This window comes from Ctenopharyngodon idella, chromosome 7 (assembly GCF_019924925.1).
Source record: "Ctenopharyngodon idella isolate HZGC_01 chromosome 7, HZGC01, whole genome shotgun sequence".
Taxonomy (NCBI): domain Eukaryota; kingdom Metazoa; phylum Chordata; class Actinopteri; order Cypriniformes; family Xenocyprididae; genus Ctenopharyngodon; species Ctenopharyngodon idella.
Window position 1 is genome coordinate 36262616 of NC_067226.1, and position 26315 is coordinate 36288930.

The 26315-nt window shown below is 37.2% G+C and overlaps 1 protein-coding gene across 1 annotated transcript in view; it reads left to right on the plus strand.

Annotated features, from left to right (window-relative positions):
• LOC127515652 (collagen alpha-1(XXV) chain) overlaps positions 1-26315 on the plus strand; it is a 378235-nt gene that overhangs the window by 213045 nt on the left and 138875 nt on the right. Inside the window, exons 9-10 of the mRNA XM_051899532.1 lie at positions 13274-13300; positions 15124-15168. Of these exons, the coding sequence (XP_051755492.1) occupies positions 13274-13300; positions 15124-15168 (72 nt within the window). The remainder of the gene's footprint in view (positions 1-13273; positions 13301-15123; positions 15169-26315) is intronic.

The following is a 26315-nucleotide window of genomic DNA, read 5'->3' on the forward strand; positions in this document are numbered from 1 at the left end:
TAGGTTGTTACTCAAGACGTCCTCTGTGTTGTCTTTAATAAAACATTTCAGTGCCATTAAGACAAACTCTGTAACTATATTCGTAAATACGTTAAAATAACTGTAACCACACAAATATCGGCTATGAATAACTAAAACAAAGCCTAACAACATATACACAAATGATTCAAACTCTTTCACAAACCAGACTGACCCCGGGTAAGTATAATTCAAATATCTTAGATATCTTGACTTTATCCCCAAGTTTAGGGGCACTACCGTTCATGTCCTCGTGTGTGCATACATTTTATGTTTCTCTGATTTTGTTAGCATTTTTCTTAAAAATACAGTGTTTTACCGCAGTCTTACCATTCTTTTTCGTCTTTAATTGTAATTATGACCGTGTTTGTTTTTCTCTATTGTTTTACCCATTCCATCTTGTCCGAAAAACAATGTTTCCTACACATTTAGCTGTAATGTTAGTGAACTTTAGGTATTCTCTGCATCTCTTTGTTCGTAGCATTTGGTTGATTTAATAAAATGATGGTTTAACCATTCTCTTGAGTGATTTTACATACCATATTATAGTTTAGGGTATATAATGCGGAGCAAAGATCTTTGAAACATTTTATCTTGTAAAACATTTAAATGACTTCAAACGTATAGACGTTTCACCCTCCAGGGGTTAGAGGTTCTGTAATACCATTTTTAAAGTGCTCAGACATGGTATAACAACAAGTGAGTCTTTTAACAAAGTTGAGTCTTTCAACTTTGTTGAATATACATAGAAGAAATGACTTTACATACATAAAATAAAACAGTAATAATGACATTAGTGGCACTCTAGCCAGAGAAGAAAGTCTCTGCAGGCTATCATGTTTCGGTCTAAGGCGTGATTGACCAGCGTTTCAACAATTTCAGCGATGGTATTATCATCAGCATTGTTTGAACACAATGAGACACAAACATCCGTTACAAATGTACACATACATACGATGTCAGTAATTTCTAACTGTTCGGTACATTCAGACATCACGTCCAGAACTTTTCTTATCATTACACAAATTGGTTCTTTGGTGTAAACACACATGCTTGTTACATCAGAACGCCATGAATTTGTCAGGCCTCTTACGACATCCATTTCCTTTTTGAGATTTGTTTCACCCTTGGTTTCCCTCTTACAGTCATTATCCGGATCGCACACGTCTTCGATGATCCTGTGCATCAGGTGAACCATCTGTCCTCTGAAATAATCTTTAAACATACATTCTAATGTGGCTTTTAGACGACACTCATCGCCCGTGGCGCACTCGCACACCAGCAGCTTGTGTACGGCATCGTCAGAACTCAAAGGGGGGTCACTCCATCAGCATTTGTGTAGTCATAACCATTAGAACTCAACTTTGTGCACAGTATAAACTTTGTCCCCTATTCGATGCTGAAAGATTCCAATAGTTCCTAGAATATCCTGTGGGTGAGTCCTTAAAACATGATTGTCCAACGGTTTACACAGGTTATTAACGGTTTGAAGTTTGGGTTTTTGGGTCAGATCCCCCAAAGTGTGAGTCGAAGTAGTGTCAGGCTTAGACAAACAGGAATGTTGAAATTGATTTTGGTGGTCCATGTAACAACCAGACAATGTTCCTTTGACTTTTGATCAATGAGATGTTGCAGTAGCACAGCGGTCCACGCTGATGCAGAAGTCGTATTGTAGAGCTAGATCCTTTGGTTAGGAAACCCAGGTTGCTTGTGATAAGTGAGCTCTCTGTAGAGTTTATCAGGACAACCGATTGGGGTCCACCCTCGTCCCCTGTTGTGCGGGGTGTGTAGGGGGTAGCCGTCAGGAAGTCATAAACAACATTCACGATGCAACAGAAGCAGCAACAAGTCCTGAATATGTCGCCAGTTTATTATTTTCACTCAGTTATATTTTGATTAAACATTAAGAGAAAAAAAAATCATAATAACGGGCCATAACATGCAGAAGTAGGATGGAATTTCTTTTTTTGTGCTGATTTTAACCACTATACCAAATGTTCCATTAAAGACTTTTATTGACATCGTCATATTAAATTGTCTCAAGTAAAATTTTAAACATAATGCACATATTGTATATAACACTACGGATCAATATGGTCTTATTTTAATGTTTTTTTAAAAAGGTACATACTTTAAAGAATTTTTTTTAAATTAGTATAAGTCATTATGTCTGTAACATACAGATACTTGGAGGTAAGGCAAATTGGATCCAATCAGTTTATTAAACAAAAACAATTACACATATAGCAAGGAACACGGATAATGTCAAGTAACACAAAACAGAAGCAAGGGCTCGATATCAATGTACATTTCAGGTTTTGCTACATCATGTTACCATATATTACATATTAAGGCGCATCATCATGACTGACTGATCATTCAGCAATACTTAAAATGAATTCAGCTCGAATTAAACAACTTGTCTATTGTTAAAAAGACGGTATGTAATGCAGGTACATCACTCCACTCAAAATATAGACTCTTTGTAGACCTACAGCATTCGAAGGGGTCGTCCTCTGGAATTGGCCAGTCGCGATCCCACTCATCGTCAGATCGAGACAAAAAGTCCATTTCGGATTCCTTCACAGGGTTTCATCAACTTAATGAGGTTTTGGTCATGAAGTGACTTGTTCCAACAAGTCGATATGGTTACGTTATCACCGGGCTTTATCACCTTGTAACGCACGTTTGGGGTCACTCCATCCCACTCATTCATGTAAAAGCTTTTACCAGCGAACCCATTCAGATCAGTCTAGATACGATTGTAGAAAAATGACCAGTCCTTGGCGGGCAAAAGCACACAAGGTGTCTGTGATGTAAATTCAAAAAATTCCATAGCTAGAGTTTGACCATGCATGATGCTTTGTTAAAAACAAACCTGCCCACATAAATATCGGCCATCAGGAATTCCTGTTTCAAAAAATTTTCATCTTCATGAAGAAACTTGGTCAAACGAATCCTGTGTTTTTTCTGCCATGCGTAAGGAAGATTTTCTTCCGTTTTAATATAACTTTCAACAGAAGTTTCAGGAACTTGTGGAGTAGCCATTGTAGCTTTGCAGACTGTTTCTTAAAGCTTATTCAGTAGGTAGGTCCTGTAGGTTTTAACTAGAGAGAATGTGGACACCCGCTGTGTAACCTCTAACCCCTGGAGGGTAAAATGTCTATATAGCGTTTGAAGTCATTTAAATGTTTTACAAGATAACATGTTTCAAAGGTCTTTGCTCCACATTATATACCCTAAACTATAATATGGTATGTAAAATCACTCAAGAGAATGGTTATTTTATTTATATCATTTTATTAAATCAACCAAATGCTACGAACAAAGAGATGCAGAGAATACCTAAAGTTCACTAACATTACAGCTAAATGTGTAGGAAACATTGTTTTTCAGACAAGATGGAATGGGTAAAACAATAGAGGAAAACAAACACGGTCATAATTACAATTAAAGACGAAAAAGAATGGTAAGACTGCGGTAAAACACTGTGTTTCAGAAAAAAGCTAACAAAATAAGAGAAACATAAAATGTATGCGCACACGAGGACATGAACGGTAGTGCCCCTAAACTTGGGGATAAAGTCAAGATATCTAAGATATTTGAATTATACTTACCCCGGGTCAGTCTGGTTTGTGAAAGAGTTCGAATCATTTGTGTATATGTTGTTAGGCTTTATTTTAGTTATTCATAGCCTATATATGTGTGGTTACAGTTATTTCAACGTATTTACGAATACAGTTACGGAGTTTGTCTTAATGACGCTGAAATGTTTTATTAAAGACAACACAGAGGACGTCTTGAGTAACAACCTAATCATCTCATGCTCTCTCTTACAGGCAACCGACTACCTAGGACCTGTAACACTATCATAATTATATATATATATATATATATATATATATATATATATATATATATATATATAAAAGATATGTCTGACCCCCTTTGTAATATTTAAGCAGGAGCAAATATTAAAAATTAAGAGATGTTAAACAATTTTGATCAGACGCTGATTAGGGGTAAAAACCACTTACCATAATGACTTCCTAAAAAGAAGAACAAATTATTGAGACAAACGTACAGCAGCTGTGCCTGTTTCCTGGATCAAACCTAAAAGTATAAAACCCAAAACCCAATATTAATATTATACAGCGACGAGAATATTTTTGGTGCGGCAAAACAAAACAAAATAACGACTTATATAGTGATGGCCGATTTCAAAACACTGCTTCAGGAAGCTTCGGAGCGTTATGAATCAGCGTGTCGAATCATGATTCGGATCGCGTGTCAAACCGCCAAACTGCTGAAATCACGTGACTTTGGCGCTCCGAACCACTGATTCAACCCGCTAATTCAACACACTGATTCATAATGCTTCGAAGCTTCCTGAAGCAGTGTTTTGAAATCGGCCATCACTATATAAGTCGTTATTTTATTTTTTTGGCCCACCAAAAATATTCTCGTCGCTTTATAATGTTAATATTGAACCACTGTACTCACATGAACTGGTTTAAATATGTTTTTAGTACATTAATGGATCTTGAGAGAGGAAATGTCATTGCTGGCTATGCAGGCCTCACTGAGCCATCAGATTTCAACAAAAATACCTTAATTTGTGTTTCGAAGATTAACAAAGGTTTTACGGGTGCAGAACGACATGAGGGTGAGTAATAAATGACATTATTCTCATTTTTGGGTGAACTAACCCTTCAACGCATTAATGTACAGCAGCTGTGCCTGTTTCCTGGATCAAACCTAAAAGGCTGACGCATAAAAGACATAGTATTGGAGCGGCCTGAATCAAGTTTACTCAAAATTACTTTTTATTGAAGTCCTATTTAGAGTACAAAGAAAATATGTTACCATGACTGTAACATGCTATAACTAAGTGTAATAGATAGACTTGTTTTCAGCGCAATAGTTGTAATGTAACAGAAAAACAGCAAGACTCACTTTTCATGTTGATGCATTATGTGGCTTGTGACCGCTTCATAGACAGACCAGAAAGATGGCTTAAAAGAACATTACAGTTTTAGTTTAAACACTCATGTAGTAGGAGTATCATTTGTTCATGTTTTCATTATTTCCTGCGAGTAGCTGCATGTTTGACCACACTCAGAGAGCAGTCTTTATCTAAAACTGTACATATATACAAACTAATAAAAATTGTAAACAGTGTCATCTGCTAGTGGAAAAATAGCATTTACAAATTACAATCTTTTGAAATAGATCAGGAGAGGATTTCTGTATTATGTTTTTATTATAGCTAAATATCTGTATAAAGATTATGTTTGATATAAAGATTTTGATAATTTCATCTTTACACCGGCATGCAGCGTTATAGTTCTTAAACGCGTTTGTATTACAACAGCGTGCCATAGACTCTAACGACTCTGTATGCTATATATACACATAATCTTTAACGTCGAGCAGTGTTGTTGAAAGAAACAATTGTTAAGGGTGAAAATGCCTTTCGCAATAGATCAAGAGTGGATTTCTGTATGCAATATGACACTTTTCTTACATGATGTCACTGTTTTTTTTAGTTACTAGGTCTATTGAATTTAGATGCGAGAATTTATTGTGCTCACATTGTGCTCAAATTCATATTTGAGCTGTATCTACAGCTTTACTAGAGTGTGTAACTTTGTTTACCTTCCTCAAACTTTAATGTATGCTTTCAGTGCTATGGTTAGATGTGTCTCAGTCATAATCGTTTCAAGCGCAAACAACCAGACTTACTTTTCGTGTCGACGCTTCATGCAATCCCACATCGAAGAGATGGACAATTGCACTACAAGAACTATCAATTTAATTTAAAACTAGGCCCTTTGAATTTCTGAAAATGTCATAACTGTATAAAATATTCTCATTGAGTTTTGTGTTCACATAATTTGGCTTTTATCTGTAAGGAAAAAAATAACAATGTCAGTAGCTATTTTCAATATCTATTTATTTGATTAAAAAAAAAAAATAGATCTAAGAAAATTGATATAAACAGTTGAGACACACTTAGCTGGTACAACTATTTATGTCATATTGGATGCTAAAATCTGGATTCTGATCTAAAGCTTTACTGAATCCTTTCAAATGATGTGAATAATGGGTACTAACGTACAAATATTGTATAATACATGTTGAAAGTGTGTATAATACATGTTCACAAGTGAAAATGACCTATTCTTTTCTTTGTTTAATATGAAGTTTCAGCCGGATCCTTGTATCGCATGATTGTAGCATGTCTGAAACTTTAAAAATAAGACCTATTCCAATGCCACGGGGGAAATAATTTTTGCTAATAGTTTGTCAAAAAACAAAAACAAAAAAAAAACAACAACAACAATGTGTTATCTGGTTTAGTTGTATTTAAAAACAAACAAACAAACAAACAAAACATTTCTTAAAAACATTGTGTCAAAAGAATTTGGTAAAATGATTCTCTTGTTTCATCATGTATTAACTTCATATTTATTAGGCTGATAAAAGTAGTATGAACCCTTGTAGAAATAATAAAAGCACATTTTATAAAACAATTAATGGCATTGTGTCAGAAAACATGGAATGAAGATACGTTTGCTTTTAACATTTATTCAAACTTTAAAGCAAGATTATCTTTTGAAAAATGTAATACAGTATTTGATTTTGGGGTAAAACTATCTTACATATGTAGTGTTTTCACTCAGTGTCCTGAACCTTTGGCTATCCTTAAAGGTTTCATTGTGTGAGGAACTGTTTTGGAGCAAAGTAATATCTAATTGTTAAAAACATTGCAGCAAACAAATTTGTCCACATTATTCTTTTGTTTTATATTTACTAGGAATCGAAACTTAATAGAAATGAGAAAAGTAAAATTATATAGATCTATGAGACATGCGTCAACTAAAAAAATGCAAGTTTAAATGTATGTGTAACGACTAAGACAAATCAGACACAATTATTTGTTATAGTTAACCAATAATTGTTTAAAGCTCACTCTGGGGTCTGTCCCCCATCCCCCGAGAAGTTCTCAGTTACAAGTTTTATTGCGCTAAAGAATGTTGGTTGCCACATGGAAGAGCAGAGAAGAGCAGAGACAAAGAGACACACAGAAAACCTGCATCTTTCCCACAGAAAACAGACTTTCCTGCGTTAATTTATAGACAGATTGTTCTATAAATTAACATGCATATCCCCAGGAAATGGTATCCATTATTATTGTTTGTTGTACTGTACTCAGTATTTTATTCACATGTTTTATGATACATTTAAGGTAACCTCAATTATGCCATGTTTAGTGTCTATGGGTTCGTATCGAGACGATTTAAATGCTTGTGTATGCGATATGTCGATACCTCATGCAACACATCAGTAATACAAGAATCTTTAATAGTTCTTCTTCAAAAACTCAGCCAGTTAATCTTGCTCGGTCGTAAAAGCCCTGACAGGAGGCAAGTTGTCTCCCGAAAATACAACATCTTCATTGGTCAGGTCAACCCTAAGAGGTGTGACTTTGACCAGAGGTTAAAAGCCAGTGCACAACGCTCTACTTCTTGCTTCTTGGACGACTGAAGAGACCCCCTTTTTCTCCAGGCCTCTTCAGGCCAAGGCCTGTGGGCCTGGAAGGCCTGTAGGCCTAGGCCTGCAACCCAGCCATGTGCTCATCTATGAGAGAGAGAAAGAACTAGAAGAGTCAAATTAACAGCTTAAGCTGTTTCATATTACCTCATCCAACGCAGAAGATACTGACTACAACTTCGGACAGAATCATCAAGGATTCCTCAGCCTGCAAATCCGAAGCTCCTCGACCTAAAGGCATCTTGCAAGTATTGTACATTTGAACACTAAACAGCGATTTAGTATTAATTTGTAAACCACCTGTGTCAGCAAAGGTGTTTTATTACTGAGGAAACTGATGATTCTTTTCCAGATTGTCTTTGACTTTTTCCCATAGCTCCATTTCCGGTCCCACTTCCGGTTCAACTCTATCATTGCTCATTTTTACCTACGTATGTGTGTGACCTGCGTGTATGTTATGTGTTTAGTTTAGTTATGTGTTTGTGAGATAGTTAATAAAGACTGTGCACAATACAGGTTTGGTTCTGACTCCGTCTGCTAATAAATTGCCTCTTAAATGATTTAGATCTTGACTACATGCTCCGAGTAGTATTTCTTAGAATTAATAAACAATTAACACTGAGTGTTCACTGGACGAACAGATTTAAAAATGAGTTCAGACACAGCATAATAGTATGACAACATATGACCACTTTTTTATTTGAAGTTTAGAGTAATATCATACTTTGAAATAAGATGAGTAAAATTAAATATTCACTCAAGATACATTTTTTCATGGGAGCAACGAAGAGGAAGATCTGATCTCTCTCTCTGAAAATGTGCAATTTTCTTAAAGATACGACTTAAACTAAACAAGAGCAATGTTGAGCCCTCGTTCTGAGTTTCGTGTGAGTTGTGAGGCTTCAAACACACAGACACCTTCACTTTTGGATTTTTTTTTAAATCAAATTAAATATTTGCAGTTTATTTTAAAACATACAGATTTCTTAAAACATTGTGTGTCGCATGGGCAAAAATGTTGCTTGAATCTTTTTTGTATTATTGAGATCTAAGATGACTAAGTACAAGTTTTTGCTATAACTTTGAAACATGGAATACTTATATACATACATATAAATAATACTTTAGGTTAAATTCAGGCAAAATCATTTCCATCGTCGGGCATCAGATGTTATCCCGATACAATAGACTTCTAGGAAGAATATTTGAATTTAATTAAAAATTTAAAGAATGGATATAAATTACCTTTTTAATTTTAAAAGATCATATTTAAGATTGTGCTTTGAAATAAATTTAAAACAAAACATTCACTCTGGAAAGGAGTTAGCGGTTTTAACATATGCTGTGACATAAGCTCAACTCTCTGACTCCACCCTCCCATCTCTCATTCACACTAGAGTTTATTCCTAGGAGGATCTGGGAGTGTTTTGTTTATAATACTTAACTTAAACTATTTACTTTTTATTTTTTATCATAGCATCAAGAACTACTTCTTCAGCTCTCTGAAAATGTAAAGTGTTTTCATATTTATAATTATTTATTTATTTATTTATTTATTTATTTAGCTAAAACTAAGCTATGTTTAATTTGTTTAAATATATATATATATATTTTTTAGTATCATGTTTGATGTTACACATTTATTTAGAATCATTTAATTTAAAATAGAGATAAATTCCTTTTACAGAACCAGCCTGAGACGTCAAAGGTTCTCTTTCTGAAAATGCATGGTGATTTTTCTTAAGGAATTATTGAAAATGTTACACAATATGTGAGACCCCAACATTTTACACGTACACTGATAAATAAAAATTATACTTTAGGTTTTAAGTCAGATAATCAGTTTTCTAGGAAGATTTGGCTTAAGACTTTTTAAAAGATGTAATTTAAACTTTTAAATTTATGCTTTGAAATAAAAGTTAGCACGGAGAAAACAATGTTTCATCAACCCCCTCTGTCTCAGTTTTTACAGTACAGTTGCATGAAGTTACTTGGAGAGAGAGATTTTTAGATTTCAACTTTATTGCATTCTGCTATTCATGTTAACCCTCTGGAATCTGAGGCTGATTTGGGGCCCTGGAGAAGTTTTGACATGCCCTGGCATTTGTGCTTTTTTCAGTTGTTCATAAACATATTAATGGAAAAGGTGTCATTACATTGTATTCAGCATGAAGTAGGCTACCATAATATTTGAGCAACATGTATATACATGTTTGTGTTTTTGAAGGAATAACGTTTATGCGTGGTTATTGAAAAAACAAAAAACTTAAGTCACTGAAATAAGGCCACAAAACTTATATTATATATGTGTTCACAAGACTTCTGCGTATTGGAGGTTGTAGACTAGAATTTTTGCTTCAAAATGATGTAAAAATCATCCTGTCTACTTGTTCATATAAAGCAATAGAGAGATTTAAATTTTCTAAGACTTTTTGTCAAGAAACACAGTATGCGTGGAGGCGTGAATCTTCATGAATAATGCTGTGATTCACATCTGAGAAGACAAAAGATCTGCATAATGACCTGCATAATGACCCGCATAATGAGCCCTTTCAGCCAGGTAGGCTATGTGAAAAAACCCTCTGATAACAGGATCACATCAGCTATTGTATTAAAGTTAATATAATGTCCACTCTTGACAAAAACAAACAAACAAAAAAAAAAAAAAAAACACGATTTTTGTGATCTCGTGCATGCACGTATTATTGCACATCATGTGAAGAAAATTTTGTATAGGTCTATTATAGTTTAAATTACAGTACCAGTCAAAAGATTGGACGCATTACTATTATAATGTTTTTAAAAGAAATCTCAAGTCTCAAACCAAATAATGGTTTTCTATTTCAATATACTTTAAAATATAATGTATTTCTGTGATGCAAAGCGTATGAACATTCATGTTACCTCTATGGCATTTCATATAGGCTTTTAGCTTAAAAGCATGCACATTTGGAGAAATAATGATGGATTCTCATATGTTTATGTCAATTTTCTATACAGAGGAGTAATATTTATTCAATATTTATTGTCATCACTATGAGCACTGGATACTGTGTTTTCAATTCATACTTGCAGCCGGAGGGCGCTCTGTGCACATTTAGTCCACAGATTACTCTAATGAAGAACAGGCATACCATGTGACATTCCAGGAACTAACAGAGGCTTCCAGAGATCACTATAATCATGGCTATAACATGCAGATAAACACTTTTGAAGATAATAAATACACGATTGCAATGATGTATACATGTATTGCCTCAGAATTTGCGTCTGAATAGCGCTCGCTCCGTGGGTGTGGCCGCATTAGTAGATAATGAGCTGACACATGGACGTCTGACATGTCTCTGTTTTCATACAGATTACATAAACAGAGAATTTTTGTTTTCGATTTGACTTACACAATTTAAAATCTGACATTTCAACGTTTCTTTAGACATAAGTCTCATTTTTGTGTAATTAGGATTCACTAAGTTACAGTTCATTTTCTGAGAACTATCAGATTGGACTTCGTTCAGAGGGAGACGACAGATCACGCATCATGTTAGTTTTCTTTATTTTGCAAAAAGCACAACATTTTGTTTTTACTCTGAGTGTACACAAATAAAAGAAGACATTCTATAGTTTCAATTAATATATTACTTATGTCTCTATGACAAAAATGATGGAGTATTTTAAGTCTGTTTTGCTGCAATGTGAAAAAAATCCTGCAAAACGCGCCGGCGCGTTATCCGACTCCAGAGCGTTAAGGACATCAAAAAAGTAAGGAGTGCTTTCCCAGCTCTCTGAAAAATATGTGTTGTTTTATAAATAAATGTTTAATAATGTTTTAGTAGCACGCATAATTTTATACAACACGTCATATAATTATACATTTTATTTATAAACTTTTAAAAAGAAGTGAATGTTTTTCAATGAACTTTTTGAATTGAAACAAAATCTATCCCATGTGCAAAACAACTTTTTTAAATTATACTAATCAACTGTTTGAATTACTGTGATGTGGGAGTCATGTCTATGGAAGCCTCAACAAAACAGGTCTGGACATGTACACAAAAACCTCTTATGCTTTGACAAAGTTAAAATGAATATTCAACTACTTGATGAACCTCATTTTGTGTGTTTTATATTTCATAAGCGTTTGTAAACCAATTTCATTCGAACATCATTGCACGAGGAAAACTTTTTCCTGGCTTTATTGGTTTTTATTTTTTATTTAGCTAAAACTATAATTAAATGGTCTCAGTAAATTTAGTAACTGTTTGTAATTAAGTGTGATATAATTTTATCACCAAACTTCCTTAAAAGAACAGAATGATTGAAATGTATACATCTGCACGCGCGTGCATGTGTTTGTGTGTGTAATCTATTTCATAAAATATACCATGTTTAATCTTTTGTTATTTTGATCCGACTGTTTCTGGACTCTTGTTACATCTCATTTGCACAGAGAGTTGAGAGCGTCATAAAATGACCATGAGCCAGCCGGAATGCGGATGCCGTCACACCGCACATGTGACCCTCAACACTTTAAAATCATCCGTCTGCAATTTGATCACCCAGAAGACATCCAGAGGTTCACAGGGCAACATCACTATTCAAAATATGCTGTCAAAGGTCATATCGGTCCCCGGTGTGGAGCGGTGTGATGCTCCGCTCAATATTTCACTCTATGCCAGAGCAGTATGCTCAATCGCTCACGGCCCAAGCGAATGCTACATTCATGTAGGCCTACTGCTCACTGGTAAATCGAAGTTTGCTCAGATCCTGCTCTGACATCTTTCTGTTTGTAATGAATTTACATATCAGATGATTTTTACACGTAAATCATACAACAAAATGCACTTAAATAACGTGAATCTTTCATGGGTTTTCAAGCCAAAATCTTTTTTTTTTTTTGTTGAAAAAACGGAAAAACAAATAAAGGTGCTGTTTTCTCGTTTCTGCTAATTTCATTTCAAATTGGAAAACAAACTATCAAAACATACACGGACCGAACTTTTATAGTTTTTTTTTTAACCCGTCATGTCCATGATTTAAGATTATGGGTTGTTTTTTTTTCCCTTGTGTAAGAAGTCATGTGACTTTTTTTAGAGAGATGGGCTAAATAGGTCACTTTGTGTATTCTGTTATTTGTAGGGAGATATGGGTACGCCAGGTTTAGATGGAATCCCTTGCGTCAAGGTTTGTGGCACATGCTGTGCACGATTTCATTAGATCACAAGATTGATTATAGAAAATATCTATACTCATTACAAGTTCCATTTAGATAATGGCTACATTTTTAAATCAGCAGCTTATCTCATGATTAGAAGTCAAATATTAAATATCAAATATCATGGTCATATCATTTAATATTATAAAATGCACATTTGTCATCCTATGTTATTTGATCTATAAAAAGTGAGACATATGCCCATGTCCTTAGATGATATGTTGTGTTTTCAGTGTATGTATTAAGCTTGTATGGGAGTGAATAAGGTTTAATATAAATGTATATATTCTGTGTTCATTACTCCACAGGTCATGTACAGTAAGATGGGCATCTGTATCATGAACCTCATATCTTAAATGAAAATGAATTTAACCACAGATGTGATCTGATCGAGCTGGACTCTTCGGTTCACCCTAATCCTTGAGTTTGTAGCATTTATATATTTAACACTGCTAATTTTTATTTATTTATTTATTTTCCCATCAGGGTGACAGAGGTGAACAGGGTGAGAAGGTAAACCATGTTTTACTCTAAGAGTCAACTGATAATATGTCAGCAATGTTTTGTTTTGCATGATATATCTGAATATCTATCTATCTATCTATCTATGTATCTGTCTATCTGTCTATCTATATATCAGGTTCAGGTTCCTTTATTTTATACCCGTAGGTAAATTAGGTTTCAGTGATCAAGTTCGGGATTTTCCCATACAAACAATACAATAGACAGACTTTACAACAAAACACTAAAAATCGCTACTGGGACAAAGCTGTTCTTATATCACCTTGTTATGCACTGCAGTATTCTGAACCATCAATTGGAGGGAAGGTGCTGGAACTCATAATACAGGGGATGCTGCCTGTCACCTAAAATTGAAACACCTAATCGTTGTACCTGCCTGGTATACAGCGAAGCAGGTTTAAGTTGTGGCTCCCCAATCAGCCTACTAGACCAATTCACAATTTGGTTAATAGAGTTCCAACTCTTTAAAGATAAGTTCCCATACCAGGAAACCATAGAGAAAGACAGAATAGATTCAATAAAAGCACGATAAAACAAAATTAACAGTGTTTTATTGCACAGTTTCCTTAAAAAGAACAAACGTTGATGCCCTTTTTTACACACTGCTTCGCAGTTGGCTTCAAAACTCAACTTTGAGTCAATGATTGTCCCCAAGTACTTATAAGATGCACACACTCCACTGTTTGACCATGAATTAATGTGACTTCATGCATAGACACATTCTTCCTAAAAACAATTAACATATCCTTGATCTTCAATACATTCAAATGAAGGTGAGACTCCTCACACACTCTACAAAGTCATTGATGACTGGTCCATGACTAATCTCATTTTTCTTAAGTAAACTGACAATTACAGTATCATCTGCGTACTTCAAAATAAAACAATTTTCATGACTACTTTGACACGTTTGTATAGAGAATAAACAGTAAGGGAGAAAGTACACATCCTTGTGGCGAACCAGTGGAGGAAGAAACCTGTGCAGATAAAGTATTATTTATTTTCACTCTTTGTGTCCTATTAGTTAGAAAGTCTAGAATCCAGCCCAGTAAATTATTACTCAATTTAATTGGTTCTAATAGCTACTTATTAAGATGTGAGGTTGGATTGTGTTAAAAGCAGAGGAAAAATCTACAAATAGAAGTCTTGCATGAGACCCCTTCCCCTCCAAATGTTTCAGAAGTAAATTTATCAGGGTGATCGTGGCATCCTCTACGCCTCTTTTAAATCTGTAGGCAAACTGCATCGGATCTAACAAACACTCAGTTGTCCTCAATATCTCAGATTTAACAAATCTTTCAAGAATCTTCATTAAACCAGATGTAAGAGCCACCAGTCTAAAATCATTTAGCATCCTAGGGCAACTGAATTTCGGAACAGGGACAATCATTGCATCTTTCCATACCTTTGGTACATGCTGTACCCTCAGAAACATTAAAAATGTAGTGAAATACAGGACTCAATTCTCTAGCACAGAACTTAAGTACCCGCCCACAAATGTTATCGGGCCCATAGCTCTTATTTATTATAACTGAAGAAATGCCCTCTCCACCTCCTTTTGATCTATACAAAAAAAAAAAAAAAAAAAAATATATATATATATATATATATATATAAATACAGCTTCTCATTAAATACAGTGTACTGTATACACTTCTAATTCATTAGAAGTCTAATTCATTAGAATAACTAAAGACAGTTTGTTTTCTCTGTTATGTTTTACCATGAAACAGCAGTGTACAATGGGCAACACTGCTTGTGTACAGTTTATGCAATGTATTACAATATTAAATATTCTATTCTTTCTCTGACAGGGAGACATGGGAGAGCAGGGGCCGAAAGGTGACACTGGAGAGAAGGTCAGGCTGAACATCATATCTATACATATTTAATAATATAACATAATTAACTATAACATGATTAACTGGGGGTGTAGTATGGACTGTGATATTGTGACATTGCTACTCAGAGAACATCATTACTACACTGTGGGCTGTGAAATTAATTTTTATTATTAAAATAATTCAGTTAATTGGCTTTATGCTGAATAATGTAGTTATAATTTTATTTGTTATTTAAAAAAATTTATACATATATGTTTTGAGGCTAATACACCTATAACTCTAGGGTGGTAGTAATATGATTGTATTTCATATATCAACAGTTTGGACACAGAAAATAGACACATGATAAAACCTTGTTTCTTGGTAAAGTCTTTGGTCTTTTGATTGACTTCTTTAGCCAAAGGAGTAAAATATGATTAAGGAAGTTAGCATCATAGGAAAATTAAAACCTTAAGCTTTTCATAACAGACATCAGAGCATGGAGCGGTGTGATGCTCCGCTCAATATTTCACTCTATGCCAGAGCAGTATGCTCAATCGCTCACGGCCCAAGCGAATGCTACATTCATGTAGGCCTACTGCTCACTGGTAAATCGAAGTTTGCTCAGATCCTGCTCTGACATCTTTCTGTTTGTAATGAATTTATTTTGAATGTCTCAATTACAGAAGGCTAAAGATATCAGTTAAGATATTTGTATCTTTAAATCAATATATTGTATAAAGTAGTAAAAATAAACGTGAGTGCCAAAGCTCGTGCAAATATATCCACATTGCTATGATCAGATGTTTTTCTTTACTGCTGTTTTCTCATCACTGTTATTTTTGTTTTGTTTTTGTTATTGAGAGGAAAGCATGCAGCACATATTTATATATTCATCCAAACACCACTCTCAGCAGCGTGAGTGGTGTCGGGATGTTCATTAATAGTATACTGCTGCGAAGGTATTCCAAACTTCTTTTTAGTTCTTTTCAAGCAAAGAACAATAAAGAACTTTGCTGTGAGTATACAGTATCACAAACTTAATCTTTACTAAGTTTTTCCACACTCCCTTTCAATTTCTTCTTATTCTTCATTCTTAACTTTGATGTTTACTGTGCATTTGGTTTGCAACTTCATTACAACAATTTTTGAACTACATAACCTTAGACCTATTGTTTATTTCACAGATTCTCAAACAAGCATATTACAAAGGGCATTTTTGGGTTTAGCAAGTGGGCCTGAGCGGACCGAGCATGTACGTATGTACATACCCTGCATACTCCGACGCTATGCCACTGAACCAAGTGTAAACAATTAAGAAAGAAATCAGAAGTGTGTCAGTATATTGGATGCAATATATTGCACTCTGTCTTATAGTGACAGCAGCCTAATATTGCCTAGGTGCTGCCGTTTGTGTCATTAAAGTCAATCAAAGAACTAAAGAAAAAGAATCACTTGACTGAATCTTGATTGAATGTTTCTAAAGAAGAAAGTTTATAAAGAAGAAAGAGTCAGTCTCCTAGGCGATGAAGAGTGAAGACTTCGGGCGATGGATGAAGAAGGCTTGACAAAAGAAAACTTGTTGCCAAAAAGATGGTCGTCCCGAAGAAGAGGAGCACGTGATGGAAGCGCGGTTGCCGAGACGTCCGGGAGAGACGTGCGTGAAATGGCAAGGGACAATTGAGGGACAATTGAGAGACAATCGAGAGACGCGTGTCATTGTGTTTTAAGGACAACAGACCAGAACGCCCCCTTGGGTACATCAGCCAATGATGAGGGTGCGATTTTGGCGGGCAAACTTTTTCTTTGTCTCCATTTATGACCTAATTTGCATAGTTTATGAAGTGTCAGATCTGAGTACATTTTCTTCAAAGTACCATTAAAAATAGAAGAATGCATTTTACAGTAATGTGACATACATTTTCAATTAGGGCATAACGAAAGCTTTACAATGAGACCAAACTTGTCAGATGGCAAAGACATAAAAGGGGAGATACAGTTTATACTTGAATTTTATCGTTTAGAATAAAACTAATACAACTACAGTCATAGCTAAGCTTATATACTAGGGATACATACATGCAACTTTAAATACAATGACGGGTACACTTTGGCACAGTCATATTTGGAGGATAAATGTACATTCACAATCTCCATGCGTGTTTGTGAGTGTCTGTATGTGTGTGTGTATTGGGGTTGTGGCCGCTGTCTGTGACCACATGGCCCTTAGCCCCACCAGGGTGACTCTTTGAAGTCCCTGGAGCTGGTGAGAATATCTTCTGTTTTTCTTCAATGAGGTAACAAAGGTGCCAATGGGGCAATTGGTCCCGGACTTTCCGGAGCCGATTCGTGATTTACACGCACAGTTCAGGAGGCTAAAAGCATTCTGAAGATTCTAAAGTTGGCTGGCAGATCCGATTTTGCACAGACGCTACAGCGATGATAAATATCAAAGATCTTGTGTTTTCGTTGAAGCCTGGCAAAGTCTGATGTTTCGCCATCAAAGAGGAAGCTGTTGTATCTCAGGCATACTATGTCCGATCTGCCCCAAACTTCACATGTGTGATAAGAGTCCTGGCCTAAAGACATCTATATGACAATATTCAGTTAGCCATAGCGCCACCTGCTGGCAACAGGAAGTGACGTTTTTAACAATATGATGCACTATTAGCAACATACTAAAATATGCAATTGACTACTAAACATGCTAGAAACATTCTAAATCATGCTAGCAACACCAAGCTGACTGCTAAAGAATGTAATTATCGTCATGAAACAGGAAGTTATTATAACTAAAGCATACAGTGTTTGATCTGCCCAAACTTCAAATGTTTGATAAGAGTCCTGGCCTAAAGACATCTATATGCCAATATTCAGTTAGTCATAGCACCACCTGCTGGCAACACGAAATGGCATGCTTTACACTGTAATTCACTCCCTGAAACACATTTTAATATGCCAAGAAGTTCCAAACATACTAGAAACACGTTAAGTCATGCAACACTTGGCTGAGTGCTAATGTTGGAAATTAACGGCACGAAACAGGAAGTTGTTGTAACTCAGGCATACAATGTCCGATCTGCTCCAAACTTCACCTGTTCGATAATAGTCCTGGACTGAAGACATCAACATGGCAATATTCAGTTATGCTCAAAGCGCCACCTGTTGGTAGCAGAAAGTCTGGCACTTTGAAATGACTTTGCCATAATTCTCCAGTATTTACTCGCTTACATGCATGTTGCCCACTGTTCACTGTTTTCCTGAGGCCAACGGGTGGCGGTGAGCCCGGGTGCGAGGGCCCTTTCATCGCTGCTTGCAGCTTTAATTATTATTATTATTATTCTCCAAAGTGAATCGCATTTTTGAGGGCCTGACCGTGCTCGAAAACTCATGAAACTTTGCACACGCATCAGAAGTGGTGAAAATTTAAGTCTGATAAGGTTTCAGAATTGGGCGGGGCAAAATGGCTCGATAGCGCCACCTAACGAAGTGCCCCTCGTGCTACATTTCACGTAGATTTTGAAATTCGGTACACACATTTAACAGCACAATACCTACAAAACAGTCTCTTGGAGCAAAATCTGAAACCAAACAGGAATTCAGATATTTTGAATTAACTTGCCATTTTTTGCCATTTCTAGACGTTGTATTTTAACGAACTTCTACTAGAGCTTTAATCAGATCAATGTCATATTTGGTCAGTCTAATCTAAAGGCCTTTGCGACGTTACATTGCAATGATCTAGACATTTTTTACTGAAGGGTATGTCCGTGGCAGTCTGACAAAGTTTGATGTTTTGCCATAAAGTGGGAAGTTGTTGTATCTCAGGCATACTATGTCCGATCTGCCCCAAACTTCACATGTGTGATAAGAGTCCTGGCCTAAAGACATCTATATGACAATATTCAGTTAGCCATAGCGCCACCTGCTGGCAACAGGAAGTGACGTTTTTAACAATATGATGCACTATTAGCAACATACTAAAATATGCAATTGACTACTAAACATGCTAGAAACATTCTAAATCATGCTAGCAACACCAAGCTGACTGCTAAAGAATGTAATTATCGTCATGAAACAGGAAGTTATTATAACTAAAGCATACAGTGTTTGATCTGCCCAAACTTCAAATGTTTGATAAGAGTCCTGGCCTAAAGACATCTATATGCCAATATTCAGTTAGTCATAGCACCACCTGCTGGCAACACGAAATGGCATGCTTTACACTGTAATTCACTCCCTGAAACACATTTTAATATGCCAAGAAGTTCCAAACATACTAGAAACACGTTAAGTCATGCAACACTTGGCTGAGTGCTAATGTTGGAAATTAACGGCACGAAACAGGAAGTTGTTGTAACTCAGGCATACAATGTCCGATCTGCTCCAAACTTCACCTGTTCGATAATAGTCCTGGACTGAAGACATCAACATGGCAATATTCAGTTATGCTCAAAGCGCCACCTGTTGGTAGCAGAAAGTCTGGCACTTTGAAATGACTTTGCCATAATTCTCCAGTATTTACTCGCTTACATGCATGTTGCCCACTGTTCACTGTTTTCCTGAGGCCAACGGGTGGCGGTGAGCCCGGGTGCGAAGGCCCTTTTCATCGCTGCTTGCAGCTTTAATTATTATTATTATTATTCTCCAAAGTGAATCGCATTTTTGAGGGCCTGACCGTGCTCGAAAACTCATGAAACTTTGCACACGCATCAGAAGTGGTGAAAATTTAAGTCTGATAAGGTTTCAGAATTGGGCGGGGCAAAATGGCTCGATAGCGCCACCTAACGAAGTGCCCCTCGTGCTACATTTCACGTAGATTTTGAAATTCGGTACACACATTTAACAGCACAATACCTACAAAACAGTCTCTTGGAGCAAAATCTGAAACCAAACAGGAATTCAGATATTTTGAATTAACTTGCCATTTTTTGCCATTTCTAGACGTTGTACTTTAACGAACTTCTACTAGAGCTTTAATCAGATCAATGTCATATTTGGTCAGTCTAATCTAAAGGCCTTTGCGACGTTACATTGCAATGATCTAGACATTTTTTACTGAAGGGTATGTCCGTGGCAGTCTGACAAAGTTTGATGTTTTGCCATAAAGTGGGAAGTTGTTGTAACTCAGGTATACAATGTCCGATTTGCCCCAAACTTCACATGTTTGATAAGAGTCCTGGCCTGAAGACATCTACATGACAATATTCAATTACAGTCATAGCGCCACCTGCGGGCAACAGGAAATGACATGTTTTACACTGTGATTAACTCCTCTTAGAGATTTAACCAGAACCATATCATATGTTGTCAGTCTAATCTTAAGACCTTAGCGATGATAAATATGAAAGATCTTGAGTTTTCGTTGAAGGGTGTGTCAGTGGCGGCCTGACAAAGTCTGATGTTTTGCCATGAAGGTGGAAGCTGTTGTAACTCAGGCATACTGTGTCTGATCTGCCCCAAACTTCACATGTGTCATAAGAGTCCTGGCCTAAAGACATCTATATGACAATATTCAGTTAGTCATAGCGACACCTGCTGGCAACAGGAAATGACATGCTTTAAGCTGTAATTTACTCCCAGAAACACATTTCAATATGCCACGAAGTACCAAACATACTAGAAATACGTTAAATCATGTAGCTCTTGGCTAAGTGCAAATGTATGCGATTAACGCCACGAAACAGGAAGTTGTAGTAACTCAGGAATACGATGTCCCTATCTGCTCCAAACTTAACATGTTTGATAATATTTCTGGCCTGAAGACATCTACATGGCGCTTTGACTTCAGTTACAGTCAAAGCGCCACCTGTTGGCAGCAGGAAGTGTGTCACTTTGAAATGACTTGGCCATAATTCTCCTGTATTTATTCACTTACACTCTTTCACTTACACTTACACTCACTCCTGTCATGAATTTCCGGTTCCAGTGAGAGAACGCCGTGCTCATTGTGGCTGCCGCTTCTCATCGTCAATTTTCGTCAATTTTCACTGTTTCTTGCTGTTTCTTGCCGTTTGCTAACTGTTTGCAAGCTGTGTATCACCATCCTGTCCTCGTCGCTGATTGTCTGGATGATTGGACTCGTGTTTTCTACTAACTACAACATGTTGCTGTCTCGACCCATATGTTTGGATTATTTGTTTAGATCAAATCGATCACCAGTATTTCAGTCTCCTCCATCACTATCAACATCAATCATCGCTTTCTCTTGTGTTTTCCCCCATTTTGGATATAAAATCATCAAACATAAACATTACTGGACTGTTTCCTGGTTTTTGCAAACTTCTGCCTTTATCTGTATGGTTGGTGTTCGTGACGCGCCTCAATCTTCACCGCGAGCCCTCTGCCTGTGTCTGGTTTAACGCTTGATACCTTCAGTGAGTAAGTCTCCCCTTCCTCATTGATTGTGTTTTGCATGTTTTCCTCACCGGGCTTGGCTAACGTGTGTGGTGCGGCCTCACTCCTCTGTTCCCCGCGAGCCCTCTGCCCGTGCCCATTGCTGGGTTTCTCTGTACGTTTGAATTCGCGGGTCATGACAGATCTGGCGATCGTACCCCCCTGGGCTTGGCTAACGTAGTTCGTGTAACAGTGTTCGGTGTGGCTGCGTTTTGTGATTGCTGTTCGTCTCGAGCTGTGTAAGGCAATGTACTTCATAAATAAACTCGCGGTCACTAGACTCCTTTTCATCTCTTGTCTTTTTCTCTTTTTGTTTAACATGGAGCTTTTTTACACCTCGTCACAACTGCACCAAATGAACTGTTTTTCTTGGCTGGACTTTTCTACATATGAATGGTGTAAAAGCCTCGGAATTGCTCGTCGCCCTCATGATATTCATCGGTCTCCTAAGCGCTGGTTGATTCAACACTCCTCTTCTCCGTCTTCAATACCCGTGATATGCTCACATAGAATGACGCGTCACCATAACGACAAGCACTTTCATTGCAATAACGTGTCTCATACTCTCACACCTCTGGCTAGAGATGTGACATACTCCCAGTGCTGTGAAACTCATACGCCCCTTAGACATAACTTTGCTCTACTCAACACTCGCTTCCTGGCCAATAAAGCTACACTTCTGAATGACATTATCATCGAAAGAAAGTTGGACATACTACTACTCACTGAAACCTGGCAATCACCTAATGACTTTATGGAGCTTAACCTGCTGACTCCTCCTGGATACTACCATCTGTCTAAACCATGTCTCACTGGCAGAGGCGGTGGCCTGGCAGCTGTGATTAAGAACAAATATAAAACTATCAATATCGACTTCCATGCTGTTGTTAGCTTTGAGTATCTGTCGTTTAGAATTGCTGGTCCCACACCACTCTCGATTTTGCTGATGTACAGACCGCCTAAACATCATGCAAACTTTCTCTCTGATCTCTCCGAGTTGCTTACTATTGCTTGTGCTCAATATAATAATATTATTATGCTTGGTGATTTCAATATTCATGTGGATTCTGACTGTACTTCTGCTAAGGACTTTATGACTGTATTGGACTGTTTTGATTTAACACAACACATTGATTTTCCTACTCACTCCCATTCTCATCCCCTTTACTTAATCTGCTCTGTTGGAATTAATAATGTTTGTGTCCAGGGTCTTGAAGTTGGCATATCTGACCATAAACTCATTGACTTTAGTTTCTCTCTCCCCCTTGCCAAATCTAAAATCAAATCTCCAATATCTTATCGAAACCTGAAAAACATAAATGCTGACAACTTTTCTACTGCTATTGCTGCTTCCTCCCTGCCTCTCTCTGTCAATCTCTGTTGTTCTGGTGAGATTCTCTCATCATATAATGAAGCTACATCTAATGTCTTGGAAGCTCTGGCCCCATTAAAGACCAGAACTGTCCCCTCAGCTTATTCTTCCCCCTGGTTCACCCCAGAGCTCAGATTAATGAAAGCGAAGGCTAGGCGTCTTGAACGTCTCTATAAGAAGACCTGTCTTCCTGCTCATGCTACCCTCTACACTGAATTCATATCACAATATAAAAAAGCCCACTGTACGCGCTACTTACTTGTCTAATATTATAAACAGAGCAAAGTGTAAACCCAGGACCCTTTTTTCTGAAATCAACAAACTTGTTAAACCACCATCTCCACTTCTTAATGGTTCTTCTGACCTTTGTGTAAATTTTCTGACATTTTTTACACACAAAATTGACAATATCTATCAATCTTTTTCTTCTTCTACTCCTTCAGAAACTTCTACTTTCCAGATACCCTACCCAATCTCTAACTTTACTCTCACCAATACATCTGTGGTTGTACAGCTGATTATGAGCTCTAACTCCACCTGCCAGTTAGATCCATTACCAACACATCTACTCAAAAACCTTCTCCCTTCCCTCATTATACCAATCACCCACATGATAAATAGTTCCCTTATGACTGGTTATGTACCACCTGGACTGAAAATAGCCATGATCACCCCTATACTTAAAAAACCTGGCCTTGATGACACAGTACTAAGTAACTTTAGACCAATTTCCAATCTTCCTTTTTTGTCTAAAGTCCTAGAAAAAGTAGTTGCCACACAACTGCAGACTCACTTGGACAAAAATAATCTGCAGGAACCATTTCAGTCTGGTTTTCGTCCCCTCCACAGTACAGAGACTGCTCTTCTCAAAGTGGTGAATGACCTCCTCCTCGCCTCTGTCTCTGGTGTCCTCAGCCTTCTGGTCCTTTTGGACCTGAGTTCAGCTTTTGATACCGTCTGCCACTCTGTACTTTTGTCCCGATTGTCTGCAATCGGCATTTCAGAAACGGCTTTAAAATGGCTAAATTCATATCTCACAGACAGGCAACAGTTTATTAGCATCGACAAATTCAATTCTCATTCTGTCACCTTATCTCGTGGAGTGCCTCGAGGATCTGTCCTTGGTCCACTTTTATTCTTAATCTACACACTTTCCCTAGGTCAGATCATCCGGCACCATGGCTTTAATTTCCACAGTTATGCTGACGACACACAAATTTATTTTACTGTACAACCTGACTCTGTTTTTCCTCCCCCTTCCTTAACATCTTGTTTACACAATCTCAAAATATGGATGGCTCAAAACTACTTAATGTTGAACATGGAAAAAACTGAAATTCTGCTAGTAGCCCCTAAATCCCTTGATCTCACCCAACACGATTTTTCTATTAACATTGACGGTGTTCTGGTTCAACCCTCTTCCACTATACGAAACCTTGGTGTGCTGTTCGATTCTAGGCTAAGTTTTGAACCCCACATCAATCAGCTTATCAAGTCCTGTTTTTTCCATCTTCGCAACATTGTCTGTTTAAGACCCTCAATAAATCTCAAAGATGCAGAAACTGTTGTTCACACTTTTATAACTTCACGTCTTGATTATTGTAACTCCTTGCTTTATGGTCTACCCAAAAAAATCATAAATCGCTTGCAGTTCATTCAGAATTCAGCTGCTCGGGTTCTCACTTTTACCAAAAAATCAGCTCACATCACCCCTGTCTTACAGCAAATACATTGGCTTCCTGTTAGTTACTGCATCCAGTTTAAGATTCTTACTCTAGTTTTCAAGGCTCGTCATGGTTTAGCACCTTCCTATCTCTGCGAATTGATTATCCCCTATGTCCCTGCCCGTACTCTGAGATCGAGCTCTGAAAACTTGCTTGCAGTACCCAAGTTCCGTCTATCTAGTGTGGGTGGTAGGGCTTTCAGCATATCAGCTTCTAAGCTCTGGAACAAGCTACCACAAGACCTTTGTGATATCTCTTCTCTTCAGACCTTTAAAACTGCCCTCAAAACTCACTTATTCACTTTATGTTTTGTTAATTGACTGTCTGTCTCAATTTCCAGCACTATGCTTGTTTTTGTAAGTCTAATGTAGATTAACCTTCTTTGTCTGTTCCATCTGGTTGATTACATGTTGTATACTGACTGTATACTTATATGTATTCATATTATATAACAATTTACTGTAAAGCGTCCTTGGGTTCCTGAAAGGCGCTAAATAAATTAAACATATTATTATTATATTATTATTATTATTATTATTATTACATGCATGTCGCCCACTATTCACTCTTTTCCTAAGGCCAACGGGTGGCGGTTAGCCCGGGTGCGAGGGCCCTTTCATCGCTGCTTGCAGCTTTAATTAGGGCCCGAGCACCGATGGTGTGAGGACCCTATTGGAATTGCTCCGTTTATTAGGGCCCAAGCCACTAATGGCGCAGGGCCCTCTTGATCCCCTTAGGATTATTAGGGCCCGAGCACCAAAGTGCGAGGACCCTATTGGATTTCCTTCTTTTATTATTAGGGCCCAAGCCACTAAGGCGCAGGGGCCTATTGTTCTCCTAAGGATTATTAGGGCCAAAACTCGCTACACATAAAGACTTCATCGGGCCGAATAACTTTCGTGCTCTAAGTTATATGCCAGCTCAACAGGAAGTCAGTTATTATGGGTTGTTTGAAAAACGCATGCTCTGGAATTTGATATACTCCTCCTAGGCGAATAATCCGATCACCACCAAACTCGGTCAGCATGAAGTCAAGACATTGAAAGTGACACAGCAGGAAGTGTGTCACTTTCAAAATGCTTTGAGATCACTCTGTTATTTTTACCTGATGTGCTTCAAACTTCATCAGTGTAATGTCAATACACAGCAGATGTAGACCTGTGACAGGATTTTTGATATTTTAAACACTGTTGTCATGGCAATGCATCAAATTTTAATATTCGTTTTGGAGGCTTTTGAGACTCTTAGCATGCTTCAAATTGCATGAAACTCGTGTAGCGTCTGTTCAAAATCGGATCTGCCAGTCAACTTTAGAATCTTCAGAATGCTTTTAGCCTCCTGAACTGTGCGTGTAAATCACGAATCGGCTCCGGCAAGTCCGGGACCAATTTCCCCATTGGCACCTTTGTTACCTCATTGAAGAAAAACAGAAGATATTCTCACCAGTTCCAGGGACTTTCAAAGAGTCACCCTGGTGGGGCTAAGGGCCATGTGGTCACAGACAGCGGCCACAACCCCAATACACACACACATACAGACACTCACAAACACGCATGGAGATTGTGAATGTACATTTATCCTCCAAATATGACTGTGCCAAAGTGTACCCGTCGTTGAGTTCAAGGTACATGTATGTATCCCTAGTATATAAGCTTAGCTATGACTGTAGTTGTATTAGTTTTATTCTAAAT